Source organism: Delphinapterus leucas, chromosome 6 (assembly GCF_059928025.1).
Source record: "Delphinapterus leucas isolate spDelLeu-1000000601 "Yukka" chromosome 6, BTC_Dleu_Yukka2, whole genome shotgun sequence".
NCBI lineage: Eukaryota > Metazoa > Chordata > Mammalia > Artiodactyla > Monodontidae > Delphinapterus > Delphinapterus leucas.
Window position 1 is genome coordinate 43924000 of NC_143134.1, and position 19902 is coordinate 43943901.

At 39.7% G+C, this 19902-nt stretch overlaps 1 protein-coding gene and 1 long non-coding RNA gene across 8 annotated transcripts in view; one reads left to right on the forward strand and one right to left on the reverse strand.

The window, feature by feature from the left end:
• RASEF (RAS and EF-hand domain containing) overlaps positions 1-19902 on the forward strand; it is a 75930-nt gene that overhangs the window by 31963 nt on the left and 24065 nt on the right. For 6 of the 7 annotated variants that reach the window (XR_016393533.1, XR_016393532.1, XR_016393534.1 and 3 more), the window contains exons 3-9: positions 1757-1847; positions 5701-5796; positions 9452-9529; positions 11649-11764; positions 13805-13873; positions 15447-15531; positions 16438-16526. Coding sequence is in view for 4 of the 7 variants with exons in the window: in XM_022551669.3 (XP_022407377.1) it covers positions 1757-1847; positions 5701-5796; positions 9452-9529; positions 11649-11764; positions 13805-13873; positions 15447-15531; positions 16438-16526 (624 nt within the window). In the remaining 3 variants the exon portion in view is untranslated. The remainder of the gene's footprint in view (positions 1-1756; positions 1848-5700; positions 5797-9451; positions 9530-11648; positions 11765-13804; positions 13874-15446; positions 15532-16437; positions 16527-19902) is intronic. The other variant, XM_089913077.1, reaches the window with a different exon arrangement.
• LOC115803836 (uncharacterized) overlaps positions 2263-19902 on the reverse strand; it is a 132513-nt gene continuing 114873 nt past the window's right edge. The window contains exon 6 of the long non-coding RNA XR_016393535.1: positions 2263-18214. This is a non-coding gene — a long non-coding RNA (uncharacterized LOC115803836). The remainder of the gene's footprint in view (positions 18215-19902) is intronic.

The following is a 19902-nucleotide window of genomic DNA, read 5'->3' on the forward strand; positions in this document are numbered from 1 at the left end:
GCTTCTGTGCTCTGTGGGTGGGATCTGAAGTCGGGCTCTGTCCTAAGCCCAAGGCCTCCTAAAGGCCGCTCTCTGAGCTGGCAGAGACCTTGCCGAGGTGTTTAAGTGACTACTGTAAATATTCCCTTACATCCTTACCTAAGGACCATGCGTCCCCACCTCTGTTTTTGGTTAGGGGAGGGCCTCAGTCTTTTCGCTCAGCACTTGCACCTGAAGAAGGGGTTCCCAGTGTCCTGGTAGGAGCCCTGGACTAAGGTTAAAATGGACATTCCCAACATGGTAGATACTTTACTGGGAATTGGGAATTGCTGGGGCAAACAGTGTGTCATTATAGACTACCCTGATTTACTCCCCCTCCCCCAAAAAATAAGAAAGAAAGAAAAAAGAGTTGTTCAGAAGTGAAAAGGGCAGGAGGAACACATTGGGGAGGCGTCCCAGATGCTCAGATGTTTGGGACTGGATGTCTAGAGGGAAATGGCTGGAAAAAAATAGTCATAACAAAGGGAGAAATGGATGTGTGGCTTAGCTATTCCCAGTCCCAGAGTTGACCAAAAAACCCCGAAAGTTGCTGTGGAGATACATAATGCCTAGATTTCAAACATCAAGTGTTTGTAAACAAACCAGAACTAGCTGACTGTCCAAACTTGGTTAACATAACCTCGGGCAGGCTGTAAGGTGAAGAGGAAGTTAACAGGAGCAGAAAATAGTGATAAGTCACTCCAAATTTTACTTCCGGGTCTTCCCTCCACCCATCAATGCTTGTTTGGAAGCTCATGTAGAAATTAAATTAATGCATGAACAAATTGTGTTGGGAGGGAGTAAATAAGTTGAAAGCAGGTAGGATGGTATAGCAGAAGCTATCAGACTGGAAGACAGAGGCCTTCTACTGAGGTCCTGTTTCTACTTTTATTAACACCATGTCATTGGGCCAAGTACATTGACTCTAAATCTCATGGTGGCTGCTTTCAGGTCATTTCCAATCTAGTTGAGTAGGCAAGACATACACATGTGAAAATTTAGATAATTGGACACAGAGCTGAGAGAGAACAAAAAATAAATTTTTTAGGGCTTAATCTGAAGCTTCAATCATTGTAAAGTGACAGGTGTCTCCATACTAGACAACTGCTAAATAAAACTATCTGGGTATCTTCTCAACGAAATTTTCTCATTTCTAACTTTTTGGCAGATCAGTATTCTCTGCCTCCAGAGAAATATGATTTATGGATTGTATTAATACAAGAAACAGGAATTTTCTAAAGGGCAACTATATCCACATTCTAGAACTTTAGGGAACCAATCAGAAATAATTTTTGAGATCTCTTCTTTTTTTCCCTTCTAACTATAGCATTTAGCATTGTGTTTTTCATATGATAAAATTTCAAAATTTTATCTAACCATCTCTTTGCCTTGGAGTTCTTGTCTGGGATTGTAGCTCAGTCATCGCATCAAAAAAGGTTTTCAGAATTTATTGAGAGCCTCCCAGCAATTTGGTATCTTTATCTGTTCTTTGCTACAATCTAGTTTAATACCATTTATTCCATTTATTTAATATCTAGTTTCAACGTCCCTTTACACCCAACTGATCGAATTGCCAACATCATTTTATTATGTGGAAGGAACAGGGAATATTATTTTAAATGGTATGTTTCTCCTCATCTGTAAAATAGAGAGCTTGAAATAGATGAGGTCAGAGTTTTCTCTTCATGTTACAAGGCCAACAGTATAATGAAAAGGTGTGCATCCTCTTAAATTTCAGAGCCCAGGACAAGGCAGCCATGCAGTTGAGTGAATTGGAAGAGGAAATGGATCAGAGGATTCAGGCTGCAGAACACAAGACACGGAAAGACGTGAGTTTGTGGGATGGCCCCTTCATGCGACGAATCCTCAGAACACCTTTTATGGACAGGGCACCGGGCATCCTCTGGGTGCAGCAAGTCCAGACTGCCACAGATGCTCTCAACAAGGGCACTGTTAGTGCTGGTGGTTTTATCAGGGCGGGGGTGGGGGGTAGAGTAAGGAGAGAGGGAGAGGGAGTGGGAGAGGGAGAGGGAGGGGGAGAGGGAGAGGGAGGGGGAGAGGGAGGGGGAGAGGGAGAGGGAGGGGGAGAGGGAGGGGGAGAGGGAGGGGGAGAGGGAGAGGGAGGGGGAGAGGGAGAGGGAGAGGGAGAGGGAGAGAGAGAGAGAGAGAGAGAGAGAGAGAGAGAGGGAGGGAGGGAGGGAGGGAGGGAGGGAGAGACAGAGAGAGACAGAGAGAGAGAGAGAGAGAGACAGAGAGACAGAGAGAGAAAGTAATCAAATAAAGTGGCTAATTTCAGATGGCAACAAGCACAGTAAAGAAATGGCATGTGTGATAGACAGGCTGCTTCAGGTTGGGAGGTCAGGGGCCTCTGTGAAGAGGGGACAGGAGAGCTGAGGCCTGAAGGAGAAGGCAGAGCCCGCCTTCGTAAAGGATGGTGGCTCCACCCTTAATACCACTGTCTTGCTGCCCACGTCCACCGCTACTTTAAATCTAGATTACAATGAAGTTAAAATGCTCTCTGCTAATTTTGGTGTTGTTTTACAATGGGATATACTTTTACTCATCAATATAGGAACTCTCATAGTTGAAAGTTGGGTGCTACCTTCAGTGATTTCCATAGGAGAAATAATTATCTTTTTCCTTTATGAAATATATTTGGGTGATTGATGTTTACTGAAAACAGAAAATAGACATATTTCTTTGAGTAGCTAAGTTCAGGTTGAACATTCCCTTTTTTTCTATTCATTTTCCCCATTAACTCTGAGAGGCAGAAAACTGAGTGAGAAGGGCCTGGGTATTGGCATCCAATAGACCTTAGTTTGCCTCCTGGCTCTGCCCCGTCTCAGTTCAGTGGCACTGGAAAAATAACATAACCCCTGAGCCTTTGTTGTTCCAACTTTAGATGGGATAATGCCACCTACCTGCTTTAAGGAGGGTCGAGCCTGGTGATCTGTATGCGTGCCTAGCGCAGTGCCTGAGGTATGGTAGGGGCACCGTGGCCATTGCAGCTCTGCTCTTTTCCGGTGCTCTGCGTACCTTGTGTCCTTTCAGATTCTTCACCTTAAATTGCTTTACCACATGTATGCCTTCGGGTCTCTTGATTGTCTTATCTCTTAATAACACATTTAATAACTGTTTGGAAGTCATGTTCACAGAGTGACTAGCTCGGAGTCCATGGTCCAGCTTTATTACAATGATTATCCCATTCTTTTGTTAGCGCTTTATTTCTTCTAGTCTAGAAACAGTAACATCCTATTTCTTTCTGCCTCTTTCCCTCTCCATCCATTTAATCTGTGCATTCATTCATTCATCACACACTTATCAAGCATGTGCGTTATTCTGTCATCAAATCTCCGCCTCTTCCAGCTAAGCACTTCCCAGACTGGTTGTTGGTGATGGATACCTGACCATGGCCGTACCCCTTATCACTTCATGTTTTGTTAATTATACCATCTTCCTCATTTTCCTTGGCTCTGGTACAGGGGTGGTGAATACATGGCATCTTTCTCTGTTCCACAGCGATGGCATAAGTGGCTGGTGAGTCACTGCACAGATGTGGTCTCTGAAATCTCAGCACACTGCTGCCAATGGAGCAGCTTTGGCCCTGGGATGACACCTATTTGCCAGTCTGCCCCAGTCTCCTAGTCTCTCTGGAATAACACATCCACGCTGACTGAAGGTTTTCCCTAACTCACCTCCACTAAGCGTGGCTTACCTTGGCTCCCCACACACAGTTCTTCACCCCGCAGCTCTGGCCTGGCTCATTGCTCTGCTTTCACTCCAGCTGGGTTTTTTTGCCTTGATAACTCCTCTCCACTTTCCTAAATTTTGCAAAGATCAGAGAAAGTCTCCCCTTCTCCCCAGTGCCCTCCCCTAGTCCTCTAGCCACGTTCACCTCTTCCTGACCTTGACTCCTCTTGCACATAGAGTGTTTATCCCATTGTTTCAGTTAAGGTTTTAAAAATATGTTGTAACAGCTTTATTGAGGTATAATGGGCATGCAATAAACTGTACCTACTCAAAGTGTAGAATATGATAAGATTGGATATGTGTGTATACCGAGAAACCATCACCACAATCAAGATAAAGGTATGTTCACATACTGTTGGTTTCCACGCCCCTGTGTCATGCCATCCTTCTTTGCCCCTCCTTGTCAGGCAACCATTTCACGTCTTCTTTGGTGAAGCGTCTATTAAAATCTTTTGCTCACTTTTAAAACTAGGTTGTTTGTTTTCTTATTATTGAGTTTGGGGAGTCCTTTATATATTCTGATCTATAAATATTTCCTGACTTATCTTTTCATTCTCCTAACAGTGTCTTCTGAAGAGCAGAAATTTTTTATTTTTATGAAGTCCAATGCATCATAGATTTAAAGTAGTGGTGGACGTGGGCAGCATGGATATGTTTTTTCTTTCACGGATATGTTTTTAAGAAATCTTCACGTAACCCAAGGTTGCAAAGATTTTCTCCTGTGTTTTTTCTATAAGTTTTATTGTTTTAGATTTCACATTTAGGATCTAGTTTGTAAGGTATGGATCAAAGTTCATATTTTTTGCATACGCATATCTAATTGTTCCAGCCCATTTGTTGAAAATACTATCTGTTCTCTGCTAATTGCCTTTGCACTTTGTCCAAAATCAGTTTTCTGTATTTGTGTTGGGTTTATATCTGGGCTCTCCATTCTGTTCTATTGATTGATTTGTCTATCTTTATGCTGGTATTACGTTGTCTTGATGATTATTGCTTTATAATGTCTTGAATTAGTTCCATAATGAGTCTAGTATTAGTTCTTCAGCTTTGTTCTTAAGTTGTATTGGCTATTTTAGGTCCTCAATTTCCTTGTCAGCTTGTCAATTTTGAAAAACAACAACAACAAAAACCCAAAACCTGTTGGGGGTTTGACTGGACTTCATTGCATCTATAGATCAACTGGGGGAGATTTGGCATCTTATTAATAATGAATAATCCACAAACCTGATATATTCTCCATTTATTTAGGTCTTATTACACTCAACTCCACTGGTTATAAACTTAAAACTTTATTTGAATACAGAATATAGGATATTAAATTCCATAATGTGTTAATGTGTTAAGAGAAAAAGGAAACTGAAAGGCTCGTGGGAGCTGCAGCCCCTGACCTCCTGGAGTGCCCTTTTGCCATTCTCTGTACCAGGGGTGACACACATGAGAAGTACCAGCCTATGGGGCAGCACTTTGCATAGAAATTTGCAGGTGATGTGGTTTGAATTTAGATAAGGTGTAAACTCTTGGAAAAACAGTAAACCCATCAGGCCTTCCTGAGTCCTGATGACATGATAGGATTCAGGCAAGCACTGGGGCCCTTGATTGTGCCATAGCTTTTAATTAAACACAGCAGTATTTAATTAGATAGTTAATTGATGTGCTGCAGCCCTCTATCACAGTTGAGTAGTGGTCTTAGAGGTGTCACCCCAGGTTACGTGTGTATGTAGGTTGTGGGATTCCGCAGTTCTTTCAGTCTTGTAAGTTTCCATTCCAGAAGTGCTGGGCATCTAAAGTTTGGTTACTTCTGTTTTACTTTCTCACTGTCTCTGTGTAGGAGACTTGGGGTCAGCCTTAGTTTGACACAAAAGGTTTCTCACCTACAGGATTTTGAAGAACCTATTTAAATTAATCAACAAAATCATTTTTTTTTTCTTTCAGGAAAAACGCAAAGCTGAAGAAGCCCTCAGTGACCTCAGGCGTCAGTATGAAACAGAAGTGGGAGATCTACAGGTGACAATAAAGAAACTCAAAAAGGTAGGTTTGTGGCAGCTGGACTTTGAGGGATACTTTCAGTATCTCAATGTGTCTACATTTTTAGCAACTAAAAACATGCAGAATCATATTGAAGCAGTGGATAGATTAGATTTCAGAATCAAATTGGACTCCTTGGCAAGAATTTTTTTTAAAGGCCTGTAATTTCTATTTCTAAGGGCAGCCCATCTTCTGCATAGATCTAATAAATATTTCTGGTCCCTTGAACAGTTGTCCATCAAACCTCAGTTTTCTTTCCTTGGTCTTTACCAAGTGCCCTCAAGTCCCACGTGTCTAGTGGACTGTCTGCTCATGACAGCCTGGACACTGTCTTTCCTGGTCATGTAGCCCTACACTCAGCTTACTGCAAGGTGTATGTATTCAGTGAATATTTATTAAATGAAATGAATACTTCTCTTCTCTGTGGAAAGTTCCAGATCTAGAGGACCACTGATCAGCAAGAAGTGGGAGAGAACCTGTTGACATGAAAGCAGAGGTGTGATTGGTTTTGGCCTCTGCTCTATTTGGTTTCTAATGATTAGGGTCCATTTCACTCAGTGGTATGCTGGTAGATGTTTAACAACAGGCTCTGGAGAGGGGAGGAAGGGAGGAGGCATTTGTAGCATTTGCCGATCTTCATGGTATAAATATTCCCACCATTACCGATTTCAAGCTACCAAGTTGACATCACTGAATGCAGAGTTTGGGAAGAAATGCTTAAAATAAATAGGCTCTTGCCTGCTGGTACACATTGGCTCCAGCATAATATTGGATTCACTTCCTGCATGTGGATGGTCTCCATAACTAACGGAAATACCTTAGCTAAAATGAAAATGGGTACTTAAAAAATAATCGTCCCCGAAAGTGGCATTGTGAATTTAGGCACATCACTCTGCTTCTCTGGTTGTTGATATGATAACCTTTAATGCTCCTTCCAGTGTTTATACTGAATGAGATTAAGTGACAATTAACTGCATTTGTGGGTTACTGCAATTTAAACCTCTGGAATTATTAAGAATTCTCCCCAGTATCCTTCTTGGAAAAGTATTATCAACGTCAACCTTATATCTGATTTCCAAAGGTCATTAGACCATAATATTATTCTTGTATTACAGAAATTGAATGGACCAATCCTTTGCTTAATGCTAGAGTCACAGATTCTCCTAGTCACTGTCCTCAATTATTTCTGCGTCATCCAAATCTTTAAACTAAGAGAATGTTTGCAAGAGGAGACACAGAGTTGTTTTTTCATATAGCATATGATGAAGACCAAATAGGCCCTGAACAGTAAGAGTCAGGAGCGACGAGACCCAAGTCCTTATCAAGACTGTGCCAATTTCAGACTCCCCTGGTGGTGCAGTGGTTAAGAATCCGCCTGACAAGGCAGGGGACACGGGTTTGAGCCCTGGTCCAGGAAGATCCCACATGCCGCAGAGTTAATAACTAAACCCATGCGCCACAACTACTGAGCCTGCGCTCTAGAGCCAGCGAGCCACAACTACTGAGCCCGCGTGCCGCAACTACTGAAGCCCACGCACCTAGAGCCTGTGCTCTGCAACAAGAGAAGCCACCGCAATGAGAAGCCCACGCACCTCAAGGAAGAGTAGCCCCCGCTCGCCGCAACTAGAGGGAAAGCCCATGCGTAGCAACAAAGACCCAACGCAGCCAAAATAAAAATTTTAATTTAAAAAAGACTGTGCCAATTTCTTCTGTAACACCCAGGACAATTGGCTTCATCGTTCTTTTTTTTTTAATAAATTTATTTAGTTATTTATTTATTCATTTATTTTTGGCTGCATTGGGTCTTCGTTGCTGCACGCAGGGGGCTTTCTCTACTTGTGGCGAGCGGGGGCTCTTCATTGCGGTGCACAGGCTTCTCACTGCGGTGGCTTCTCTTGTTGCAGAACATGGGCTCTAGGTGCACAAGCTTCAGTAGTTGTGGCACGCAGGCTCAGTAGTTGTGGCTCATGGGCTTGGTTGCTCTGCGGCATGTGGGATCCTCCTGGAGCAGGGATCGAACTCGTATCCCCTGCCTTGGCAGGCAGACTCTTAACCACTGCACCACCAGGGAAGTCCGGCTTCATCATTCTGATCGTTAGCTTCTCATCTGTAAGATGGGATTAATAATAAACTATCCTGTCTAACCACAGTGACTGACATTTTATTGACTTTGTAGCTTATTAAGCTCTTCATAATTTAAAAAAATAAAATGCTTAAACTTTCTCTGAGGAAAGTGCAAACTTCACACTTGTACAGACAAGAACACTGAGTTCCAGGTTAAATAACTTGCACAAAGTCACTCAGCTAATAAGCAATGGGTTGTCTTTCTGTCTTTACACAGTTGGTGCTTTCTCACTTATACCAGCCTTCCTGCCTGCCTGATAGGGTTGTTCTGCGAGAGAGTAAGAGATAATTTATGGGAGAACATGTTAAAAGCTGTAAAGGAATATATAGAAGTCTACAGATTTAGTATAATCGCCAGACGTTACCTTATGCCAGTGGTTCTGAGAAACTCATTTTTTTCCCCACAATTTTTTTTCTCTGAAATTGGCATGATCTTAAAATCAGTGGCTCTTTCGGCTTCAGCCACTTGAAAACCTTCCACTGATGCCATCTGGCAAGATGAAGAAAGTCTATCATCAAAGTACTTAGATTTTGATGAAATATCGCATTCATTTTGATCAATGCATGCATATTCTATTAATGGACACCCACAAATCCCCACATTTCCCAAGGGATGTAAGCTATGTGTAAGAAAGACATTTTTGTTGTCCATGTTAGGGATGCTTCTGAGCCAATTTAGTCTGGTAATACTCAGTAATCAACCAGGAAGTAAAGCTCATTTGTGTATTTATATAATTTTGTGTGTGTGTCTCTAACTTCATACCATACTTAAATTTTATTGACTTAAATCATTAAATAAGCATTTTTTGACATCACCATGAAGAAAACATAGTTGATTTTTGACACCAATTCTGCTCTTAAAAATCTTGGACTCTAGTAAGAGAGTTAAAACACTCATAAGTAATTACGATATAGAATAGCAAGTGTTAAATGCAGATAAAGTCTAAGAGAATATAAAGGTCCAGACTCATACGCAACATAACTGAAAAAGGGAGGACTGAGTTGTTTGGTAGTTGAATGGTTTCCCCAAAACGGCTTTTCAATTGTTTCAAAGAAAAATATACACACTACTATATATAAAATAGATAACCAACACAGACCTACCGTATAGCACAGGAAACTATACTCAGTATCTTATAATAACCTATAATGGAAGAGAATGTAAAAAAAGAATATATATATGTGTGCGTAATTGTACATAAGTACATATGTATACTATGTACTTTACACCTGAAACTAACACACTGTAAATCAACTATATTTCAATTAAAAAAAAAAAAGAAAAAAAATGTACCTTGGCAAAAAAAAGAAAATTCATGAAATAAGAAAACCCCTTTTTTAAATGTTTAAATTATTTAAAGCAAATTTTCAAATCCTTCTGGATTATATGTAGTTTAATGATTTATAAGGTCATATAATGTTGACAGTTGGAGACTTCTAGAATTCCCATATCTATATGCACATATATTCCTAAACTTAACCAAATCAATTCAAAGTGAGTTTGTAAACTCCCAAATTTTATTTGCTTTTTCAGCTAGAAGAACAATCAAAACACATAAGTCAAAAGGAAGATGTAGCTGCATTAAAAAAACAAATTTATGACTTATCAATGGTAAGAATTAACTTTTCACTTACAGTAATATATTTCCTGTTAGACTACTGTTTCCTAAATAAAATCATGCTATGATTTCAATATTCCAGGAATAAAAGCTTAAAGAGAAATTAATACTACAGTTAGAGAAAGTCTTTGAAATACCTCTGACTAAAGGTATTATATTTATGCAGGCTTTTTCCCTCAGTGATACCTATTGTAAATGCTTTTTTTTTTTATTCAAAGCAATAATGGCATGGCCTTTAAATTTTAAATAGTTAACCCCTGCATTCTTATAACATCAACTTTTATCTGTTTCCCTGACTTTGTAAGATGAGGTATTATTGCCCTGCCCTTCCTCCAAGTTTTCTGTCTGTCCCTTTTCCATCTTCTGCTGACCATATCTTTAGTATTTCTGTTGCCATAGATGATAACATCTACATCGTTATATTATCGTCATTTTCTTTATTTTGTTTTCAGGTTGACTCTAAAAGTTGAAAACCAATAATGAACATTTCCTTTATCGTGACTCTAAATATTCTCCCTGCAGAGCCAAGAAGTGAGCTAAAATTGCAGTTCTTTCTCTCCAGTCATTATCCCTGTGCCACTCAAAAGAGAAGGTCCCCCAGCTTTGTGGTCAGATAAATCCCCTTTATGCATTACCAGTTTCAGATTTTGCTACCTCCTAGTTGGTTTTGTGCTTGGATCACAATGTTCTCGTAGAGTTGCTTACTTCTCTTGGATTCTCTGGTGGAGTTTTTGGTTTCTTGTAAAAAGAACCTGCCATCTTCATGATATTACCTATACCTTGCAACTTCTTATTTATTCTTTCCAGTACATGGAATTTGTTTTTTTCTCCTTGAAAATATTAATTTTGGAGTCCAGGAAATTTCAATTCTTATTGGACTGGCTGCTTTTTAAACTTGCTACCCAGATGTCATCTTGGAATTTCTGATCATTTTAGGTAGCTGTGGTAGGATTCCTGTACAGCTAGGCAAACATCTGTTTAGCTCAAGGCCTCTCCCCTGAAAGATGGCCTTCCTCAGAGCTGTGTGTGTGAAGCTGGCTGTCAGACATAGGAACCCAATTACCAGATGCATGGGGCCTGGATGTTCAGAGAGAAGCCTTAGCTTTCCTTTTGGGAATCATTCAGTTATTTTTAAAAAGAAGAGCCCCGTCTTGTTGCCTTCGGAATCAACTCTGGCTTATCTGCTCTTCTTTCCTAGGGTAAGAGCAGGTAAAGGCTTGAGAGGCAGCATGTCTTAATGTACAGTTTTAATCTGTATTTCCAGACCCCCTTTCTCACTCTCTGGGGTTCTGCCTGACCAGTTGTCTCTTCTTTGTTCTACAGCAGAACCTTCAACACACATCTTCTGGACCTCCTTTTCCCCTACTCTCTTCCCTTTGTCAGCACATTGCCATCCAGTTTCCTTTTTCCAGCAATATGTTTAAATCACTTGACTGCTGATGGGCCCCTCTTCCATTCTTTTAATTTTTATTGGTTTATTTCCTTTGGTATTTCATGTTAATGGGGTCTCAAAAGGGAAAGAAGACAAATTCATGTGCCCAGTCCACCATATTGAACTGGAAGCCTCCAATGATTTTTTTTCTTCTTTCTCTTTTTTGCTTTTGTGTTTGTTTTTTTGTTTTTAAGAAAAATATAGAAATCTCCTAACCACACTGGCTTATTTTCAAGTGCAAAATTTAAAATTTTAGGTGATAGGATTTATTGTGAAAAGTAGCCAGTCTACCTGGTAACAGGTATTGTTAATTCCACAGAATATCTATCAGTAGTTCCACAGCTCTCATTAAGTAAAACAGATGTTTAAATGTTTGGTCTCTGTTAATTTGCCAATAACATGTTAAAGTACGTCATGATAAACTCTTGACTGTTGTAGTTTCACACCAAATGTCAAGTATTTTAAAAAAAGAGCTTTGAGGATTTAATTTTTGATACTTTCTTTAATACTTTATGAAAATATCAAATTACCTTGAATTGATAATTACTTCTTTGAACACCAAGACTTGAAGACTTGTGGAGGGGTGAGAGTGATGTGTGGGAAGGTTACACTACACTTGACTTCACTTCTCCCGGGTAGAAACTCTGAGTCTAATGACCTGCACTGTGCCTTTCCTCTAGGAAAATCAGAAAGTTAAGAAAGATCTTTTAGAAGCACAGACAAACATAGCCTTTCTTCAGAGTGAATTAGATTCTTTGAAAAGTGATTATGCTGATCAGAGTCTGAATTCTGAAAGGTATGAAACTTCACATTTTACTTTCCAGTTTGAGTGGAATGTTTATTTAGGTAACCATCCATGTCAATGAAGCTCAGCTATGTAGTAATAAAGGGTTCTTTATTAACTTTACTAATGTGTTCTTTGCTTTCTAAAGATTTTACTTTAGGTGTCAGATTTCCTAGTGATTTCTGTGTTTTCAATTTTTTAAATTATCGGCTGCTCAGGAAAGTGCAGGGCTTAGTAATGTTTGAATTAACTGGCAGCAGAAGAATATATCTAAAGTGTCAAGAGGCAGCGCTAACTGAAGTGCTTTGAAGGTAGGAATCCTGGCCCTACAACATAAAATAATGGAAAATGAGACATCTTAGGCAAGTCATTTTATTTTGCTGTGCTTTAGTTTTGCAGTATGGTGTTAATGACATATGACCTAACACACATGTACCCACAGAGGCATGTAATTATATATAAGGAAGATACACATGTATATTTATATAAGGGTATTTAAATATAAAATTCATCTATATGCATTAGTATTATGTGTGTATCCCCTAGTACATGTATACTTGAGAAAAACACCTTGTGTTTTGTTGGTTTGCAGACTTTAATCAGAATTAAGGTCCTGTAATGGAAAGCAGTGAAACATTTATTAAGTACTTACTATATACAGGTCCCTGAGCTAGATAAGGAGTTATGAGTGTGGAATATATAAAAAAAGAAAAGACGTGGCCTCTGCTCTTTGAGAACTTCAAATTTAGTTGGGAAAAATTAAAAGTTAAAAGCATTATGGAGTTAAACAGCATAAGAACTCAGCCATGTCAGAAACAATACCACTGCAGTGTCACAGGTTGGGTTCATTGCCATGAGATGGTAGACAGAGTGTTCCTTTAATTCAGAAAGGTGGAGACTTTATTAAAGAAGAGATACTTGAGATGAGTTTGTCAGCAAGCAACAGAGGTCACACTGACAATTGCCCGGCACTGTCTTTAGTACTTTACTAGCATTAACGCATTCATGGTTTCCTATGAGATAGGGACTTTCCTTATCCCCATTTCACAGATGGGAGAAGAGTCTCAGAGATGTTCCAGGTGAGGCAGAACCCAAAGCGGGGGCAAGGACATGGGGAAGGATAAGACTGGTTTGGGGAACAGTGGTCAGCCTGGTGGACAGAAAAAGATATTTGGAATGGAAAGGCAAACGTTTAAAAAAGATTAAAAAGTTTAAAAGCTAGTTTAAGGCTATAATGTAAGGCCCCAGAATTTTTGGCTAAGGAACTTAAATTCCTACAGACAATTGGGAAACTTTTAGCCTTATCAAGAGAGCAAATGGACAGCTTATTACAGACAAAATTTGACAGCCTGAGGGTTTTTGGAAGCTAGTGATGGGGTTTTATCTGCTTAGAAATGGGGCAGGTGTGAGGTAGGGGCTGGAGGTAAGTGGCTGATGTTCTGAGTGGACATTTTAAGGAGGAGGCCAGGGCTTCTTCATAATAAAGCAACAGAGGAATCGCTGAGCGTGAGTTTACAGTGAACAGAGAAAGCCTGGTCCTGTGGATTCCACTGTGGCTTAGGGTAAGGCGGGGAGGGCAGGCAGGGCTGGGAGCACAGAGACGAGAAGGAATCACAAGAAGGGAGAGTACAGCTGGGGCTGAAGTTGCACACGGCTTGGAATGAGCAGAGAAGAGTCAGAGGTGAGAGAATGGATTGGGCGGAAGGGATTGGTAATGTGAGTAGCTGGGGAGAGGGGACTCAGCAGAACATCAGGGGGTTCAGTCCCAGTGAAGAACAGAACCAGGTCAGTGGGCTGGGGTGGAGGAGCTGGTGGGTGCGGGGAGGGGGACGGGGGGAGCAGAGCCTTGCGAGAGGAAGCAGAGGTGTGGATGTGCTTGTGGGTCACAGGAGGAGAGGAGGCTGCTGATGTCTCAGAGGAGCCGGGCAGCAGCACAGAGAGATCGAAGACCACGGCCTTCGGAAAAGGCAGAAAGAGGTCTGGGAGGGTAGGCGTCGGTAAGGCAGGACTGAACACCTAATCCGCATTCAAACATAAAATATAATTTTACAGGGATCTGGAAATAATCCGAGAGTACACAGAAGATCGAAATAGTCTTGAGAGGCAAATTGAAATACTCCAGTAAGTTCTCATATAAAGTCCTCATCACATTTACATTTAACTTATGTTTTGTTAGTAAAACAGGTGCCACATGTAACACGAGTTGCCATATATCAAAGGCTGGGTTCGCGGCTCCACGCGTGTCCCTTCTCAACACAGTGTGTTCAGCACGTCAGCTTGGCTTTCTGATGCTTCTAATCCTACATAAACTATTCACATCCAGGGACTAGAGTATAATTCTCTAAAAGTGCTCGCAAGTCAGGTGGTATGTCTGGCACGTCTTTATGATACCTTTATTTTACTGTAAAGGACAATGGCACTGACCTCATCAGCTTTCCCTGCAGCTCAGCACACTGAGAGGTTTCAGGCGTCTCACACAGTGCATGTCACATCACTAGGCAAACACGATCATTCTTTGGCAATTTATTGTGTCTGGTTAGCAGTATATTTTTCTTTCCTTCTTTTTTTTAACCTCTTGGAAATATTACACCTGCTTTGTCAAATTTGCAGCTAAGTTTTAGGAATTCCATCCTCTGAGACCTTCCCCACAAAACCTCCCCCTTCCCCACTGCCCCTTTCTCTCTTTTTCACCTAGGCAGTATTTTCTTCTGGTTTTAGTTCCCCCAAACGATGTCAGGTCAGATTTGACAATTTTTTTTCATCATTATGAATGCTTATTACATCTCACCTGTGGCAATGACAGAGTTGATATATTACAAGAATCCTGTTAATTCATTTATTCATTCATTCAGCAGGTTTTCACTCAGCACCTTTTATGGTTCAGGTATGCCAGGAGCTGAGGATACAGTAGCAAGTAGGAGAAAAAGGCCTCTCTCCTTATGGGGCTAGTCCAGGGGAAGAGGATGGAACCTGATCAGTACTTACAGATGTTAGACGCCAAAGGAGCGGCAGGGGCCAAGGGGAGCCAAGTGTCTCGTAAGGGCATCCTCCTAACCAGAAAGGTCTAGGAAGCGTCTGACTTCTGAAGGATGAATAAGCCTGAAGCAGGGAGATAGCAGCCAGTCTCTAAGGCAGAGACTTCATTTGATAGAAGAGGTTGCTCAGTCTCTGATAGCTTAAATGGCTGCTGTAAGGCATATAGAAAGTAAGTACCTGAGTTGGGGTTTGAACCCTGAGTCAACATTGGAGCCTTTAACTGGTATAAAACAGTGCCTAGCGGTACAGCACCATGCCACAAGAAGGATGCAGGAGTAGCCAGGAGAAAGAAGTGTGACATAACACAGCACATCCATGCAGGGGGGATAGAGAGTAGGTAGGACCGGCTGGCTTCAGGCCTTTAGGGAACAGAGACCTGCACCAAACCTATCCAAATAATGGAGCTACATGAAGGAACAGTGGGTTCCACAGCATAGCTGACTCACTCCTAAAATGCCTTGAGACCTCTAAAGAGAGGTGACACATTGTTAAGTTGCACTTCTAGTAATGAATTATGATCTCAGTTTATGAGGTTTGAAGGGAAGTGGTAGAAAGATACAAGCGGTGGTAATGCCACGTTCTGAATATCACAGCCTGAAAAGAAGTGGTGACTTTCACCCCCACTAATACCTTCCTTATCTATTTATTTACTTTGTAGAACAGCTAACAGGAAACTGCATGACAGTAACGATGGCCTAAGGAGTGCCCTTGAAAACAGTTACAGCAAGTTCAACAGATCCTTGGTATGTGATAGAATTTTATAATGCATTTCATTCTTTCTCGTGGTAGAGTATTTTGATAAAAATCATGTATTTTCTTAGAAGAGAACTTATAATAATGAGAAACTATTTCATATAATAAAAGGAGACATTTTCCCAACTTAAAAAATATGCCACTCCTCTGCATAAATAAATGTCTAGGTGTCAGCCAACTCTTTGTTCAATGTTCCAGAAAACCAGAGAAAGATGTATAAGGTGTGACCTGGGTCCTGGAAGAGTTTATAGTATAGTAGGGAGTTAAGATGTGCACAGATAGCAATAATAGAAGAAAAAGATGTCTCATGGAGGTTAAAATATATATTGCCCAGTTGAGAGGAGAGAGAGGGTGCTTCTGGCTGAGGAGTTTATTTAGACCCACTGGTTTGTTCTTTCTGGTAGTGAGATCATCAGAGTGGAGGCCTTGGGCTTTAAATCCTCCTACAGAAACAAGCTAAGGCCCGTTTGGAATTTTGAGGACCTTTCCCTAGACTACATGTGCCAGAAAGCCTCTTCCCCCACTTTTGGGGGTCAGCTTCAAGGTTGGGGTTCCAGTGCCACAGCTTTGGGTATGGATGAGTCAGCTACTAAGCCAAATGATGGTTTGAGAAGAGATAAATCCTCAGTCAGTATTGCAGGGTCCTGGCAAATCCGGGGAACCAGGATTCCCCTTTATGGCTTATATGGTAGGGTTTGGACTGAAGACATGATGAGGAGAGAGTACTATGGGCAGTTGTTGCAGTTTTTCCCTTGATTTCTGTGCTTTCGTCTTCTCATGTAGGATACCAAACTTTTCATTACATTAGTAAACTAGTGTGCTACAGTTTTTAAAAATGTACATAAAATTTTTACATGGAATAACAAAATATTACATATGTATTTTATGTATTACAGCGCATAAATAATATATCACCAGGGAATACAATTTCCAGAAGCAGTCCTAAATTTAATGCTCATTCTCCTCAACCTCTGGGCTATGACAGGTATGTTAACACCTACTTACTTTTTGTTTAAATTCTGGAACAGAGTTAAAAGGAAAGTACATTTCCTTACAGGTAAATTAGAATAACAGAATATATTTGGGGCACTAATATCTGTTTTCTACTATCTTACTTTAAATTTATGAAACATGAAACATGTAAAGATTAAAGTAAAGATGTTTTAGAGAGAGTAAAGTGATTCCTTTAAGATGTTATCGTGACTTGGTTTTATGTATGCTTACCCTTACCTCATGCCTATTAAGTCTTGTTTCTTAGAAGTGCCCTCAGTAAGAGGTGTTTCAGGGAAGCCAGTGGAACTACCATATGTGATGTTGTGATATACGCAGTATATGATGTTGAGACTCTTGGCACAATCTGTAAATGTTTAATAGCTCAGTATAATATTATGCAAGCTATGTTCAAGGAAAGGCAAACTTTCAAAACAAACAGAAATGTGGCAAGTAGATGTTTATGTGCTAATGTATTAAAGGAGTCACAGAGGCTTCCCAGAAGTGAGGATTTAGCTCTATTTTTAATCAAATGAAGTGAAATATTAGCCCTGCTATAACTTGAGATCTAGCAGTAAAAACTGAAAGATTACATTTGTGTACACATGTGTATACATATACATGTCCAGTGTTGCTACTTAAAAGGCTAACTTGGAGTATGTCAAAGTTTGATGGTAGACGTGAGTGCATAAACTGCAGGTCTCTGGCTCTCCATTTCTGATGCCACTTTCATAATTTATGTTCCTTCCCTTTTCATTTGAGGACTTTTGGTCTAAAGAATAATGTACTTAGTATCTTGGCATTAGCAAAATGGCCATATCCCCTTTCAGGAAGGTCTGTTTCCAAGGCTTACTGGTAATCACTTTTAATAAAATTCTATCCAAGTATCAGATGTTTTTATTATTCACTGATTTGTTTAATAAAAAATTTGAATGGTTTATCTATTTGTAGGAAACTGGCTTCTCTGTTTCTGAGAAATAGATATTACTTTTTTTTAAGTTTAAAAAGGTATTATCCTTTATTTTTAAAAATTGTGATAAAATATACATAACGTAAAACTTACCATCTTCACTATATTTAAGTGTACAGTTCAGTGGCATTAAGTACATTCACATTGTTTTGCAACCGTCACCACCACCCACCTCCAGAACGTTTTTCTTTTTTCTTTTTTTTTTCCACACACACACACTGTATTTTATTTTTACAATAGCTAAATAAACTGACACCAGGCATTGTACACGGATGACCACAACAAAAGCAACAATGATTGCACTTATGAAACACACTCATACTATGTCATAATATTGACATTCAGTCCAGTAATCCTCCACTGTAACAGCTCCTTTACTTAGCAATGAAAATTGATTTGTATATTTTTTGCCTCTGGGTCCTTGTGGGATTTTTTTTTTTTATTCAAACAGAAAGTCACAAAGATTATAATCATCCTCATCAGTTCACTCAGTCCCATGTAATTAATTTTTTTTTCATCTTGATTTTTGTTAGCACTTTTATGAATTCATCAGTTTTCCATTAGAGTTCTGAAAATGCTTCTTCATTCAGTTCAGCAGTATAGTCAGTTACCAGAAACCTGCACTTCTCAGAGTCTTTTCCATGAATTCCTTGAAGATGAAACCCTTTTATAGGAACATTTTTGCAAAAGCATCAGGGTACACCCAGAACTGTCTGTAAATGACAAAAGACTTAAAAATGACCACGGTTAAAGATTTGATGAAAGTTGATAATAATGCAATTGACAAGGAAATTTAGTTATTTCTGAGATATACATTTTAAGGTAATAACTAGAATTATGACTTATAACATTATACCAGAACGTATAAGAGTTTTAGAAATTTCGTGTAATGTCTGAAACATTTATATTAACATATTTCCATACAAATAACCCAAAGAGAGTTTAGCATTAGTTGTTTTTTTTTTTATACTGCAGGTTCTTATTAGTCATCAATTTTATACACATCAGTGTATACATGTCAATCCCAATCGCCCAATTCAGCACACCACCATCCCCACCCCACCGCGGTTTTCCCCCCAGGGTGTCCATACGTTTGTTCTCTACATCTGTGTCTCAACTTCTGCCCTGCAAACCGGTTCATCTGTACCATTTTTCTAGGTTCCACATACATGCGTTAATATACGATATTTGTTTTTCTCTTTCTGACTTACTTCACTCTGTATGACAGTCTTTAGATCCATCCACATCTCAACAAATGACTCAATTTCGATCCTTCTTATGGCTGAGTAATATTCCATTGTATATATGTACCACAACTTCTTTATCCATTCATCTGTTGATGGGCATTTAAGTTGCCTCCATGACCTGGCTGTTGTAAATAGTGCTGCAATGAACACTGGGGTGCATGTGTCTTTTTGAATTCCGGTTTTCTCAGGGTATATGCCCAGTAGTGGGATTGCTGGATCATATGGTAATTCTATTTTTAGTTTTTTAAGGAACCCCCATAGGTTCCTTAAAAACCTATGTATCACTTATGAATATAGATGCAAAAATCCTCAACAAAATATTATCAAACCAAATCCAGCAATACATTAAAAGGATCATACGTCATGATCAAGTGGAATTTATCCCAGGGATGCAAGGATTTTTCAGTATCAATGTGATGCACCACATTAACAAACTGAAGAATAAAAACCATATGATCAGCTCAGTAGTTGCAGAAAAAGCTTTTGACAAAATTCAACATCCACTAATGATTTAAAAAACTCTCCAGAAAGTGGGCATAGAGGGAACATACCTCAACATAATAAAGGCCATATATGACAAACCCACAGCTAACATCCTTTACTCAAAGGTGAAAAACTGAAAGCATTTCCTCTAAGATCAGGAACGAGACAAGAATGCCCACTCTTGCCACTTTTATTCAGCATAGTTTTGGAAGTCCTAGCCACAGCAATCAGAGAAGAGAAAGAAACAGAAAGAATCCAAATTGGAAAGGAAGAAGTGAAACTGTCACTATTTGCAGATGGCATGATACTATACATAGAAAATCCTAAAGATGCCACCAGAAGACTACTAGAGCTCATCAATGAATTTGGTAAAGTTGCAGGATACAAGATTCTGTTGCATTTTTATACACTAAGAGTGAACTACCAGAAAGAGAAATTAAGGAAACAGTCCCATTTACCACCTCATCAAAAAGAATAAAATACCTAGGAATAAACCTACCTAAGGAGGTAAAAGACCTGTTCTTAGAAAACTATAAGACACTGAAGAAAGAAACTGAATATGACACAAACATATGGAAAGATATACTGTGTTCTTGGATTGGAAGAATCAATATTGTTAAGATGACCATACTGCCCAAGGCAATCTACAGAGTCAATGCAATCCCTAACAA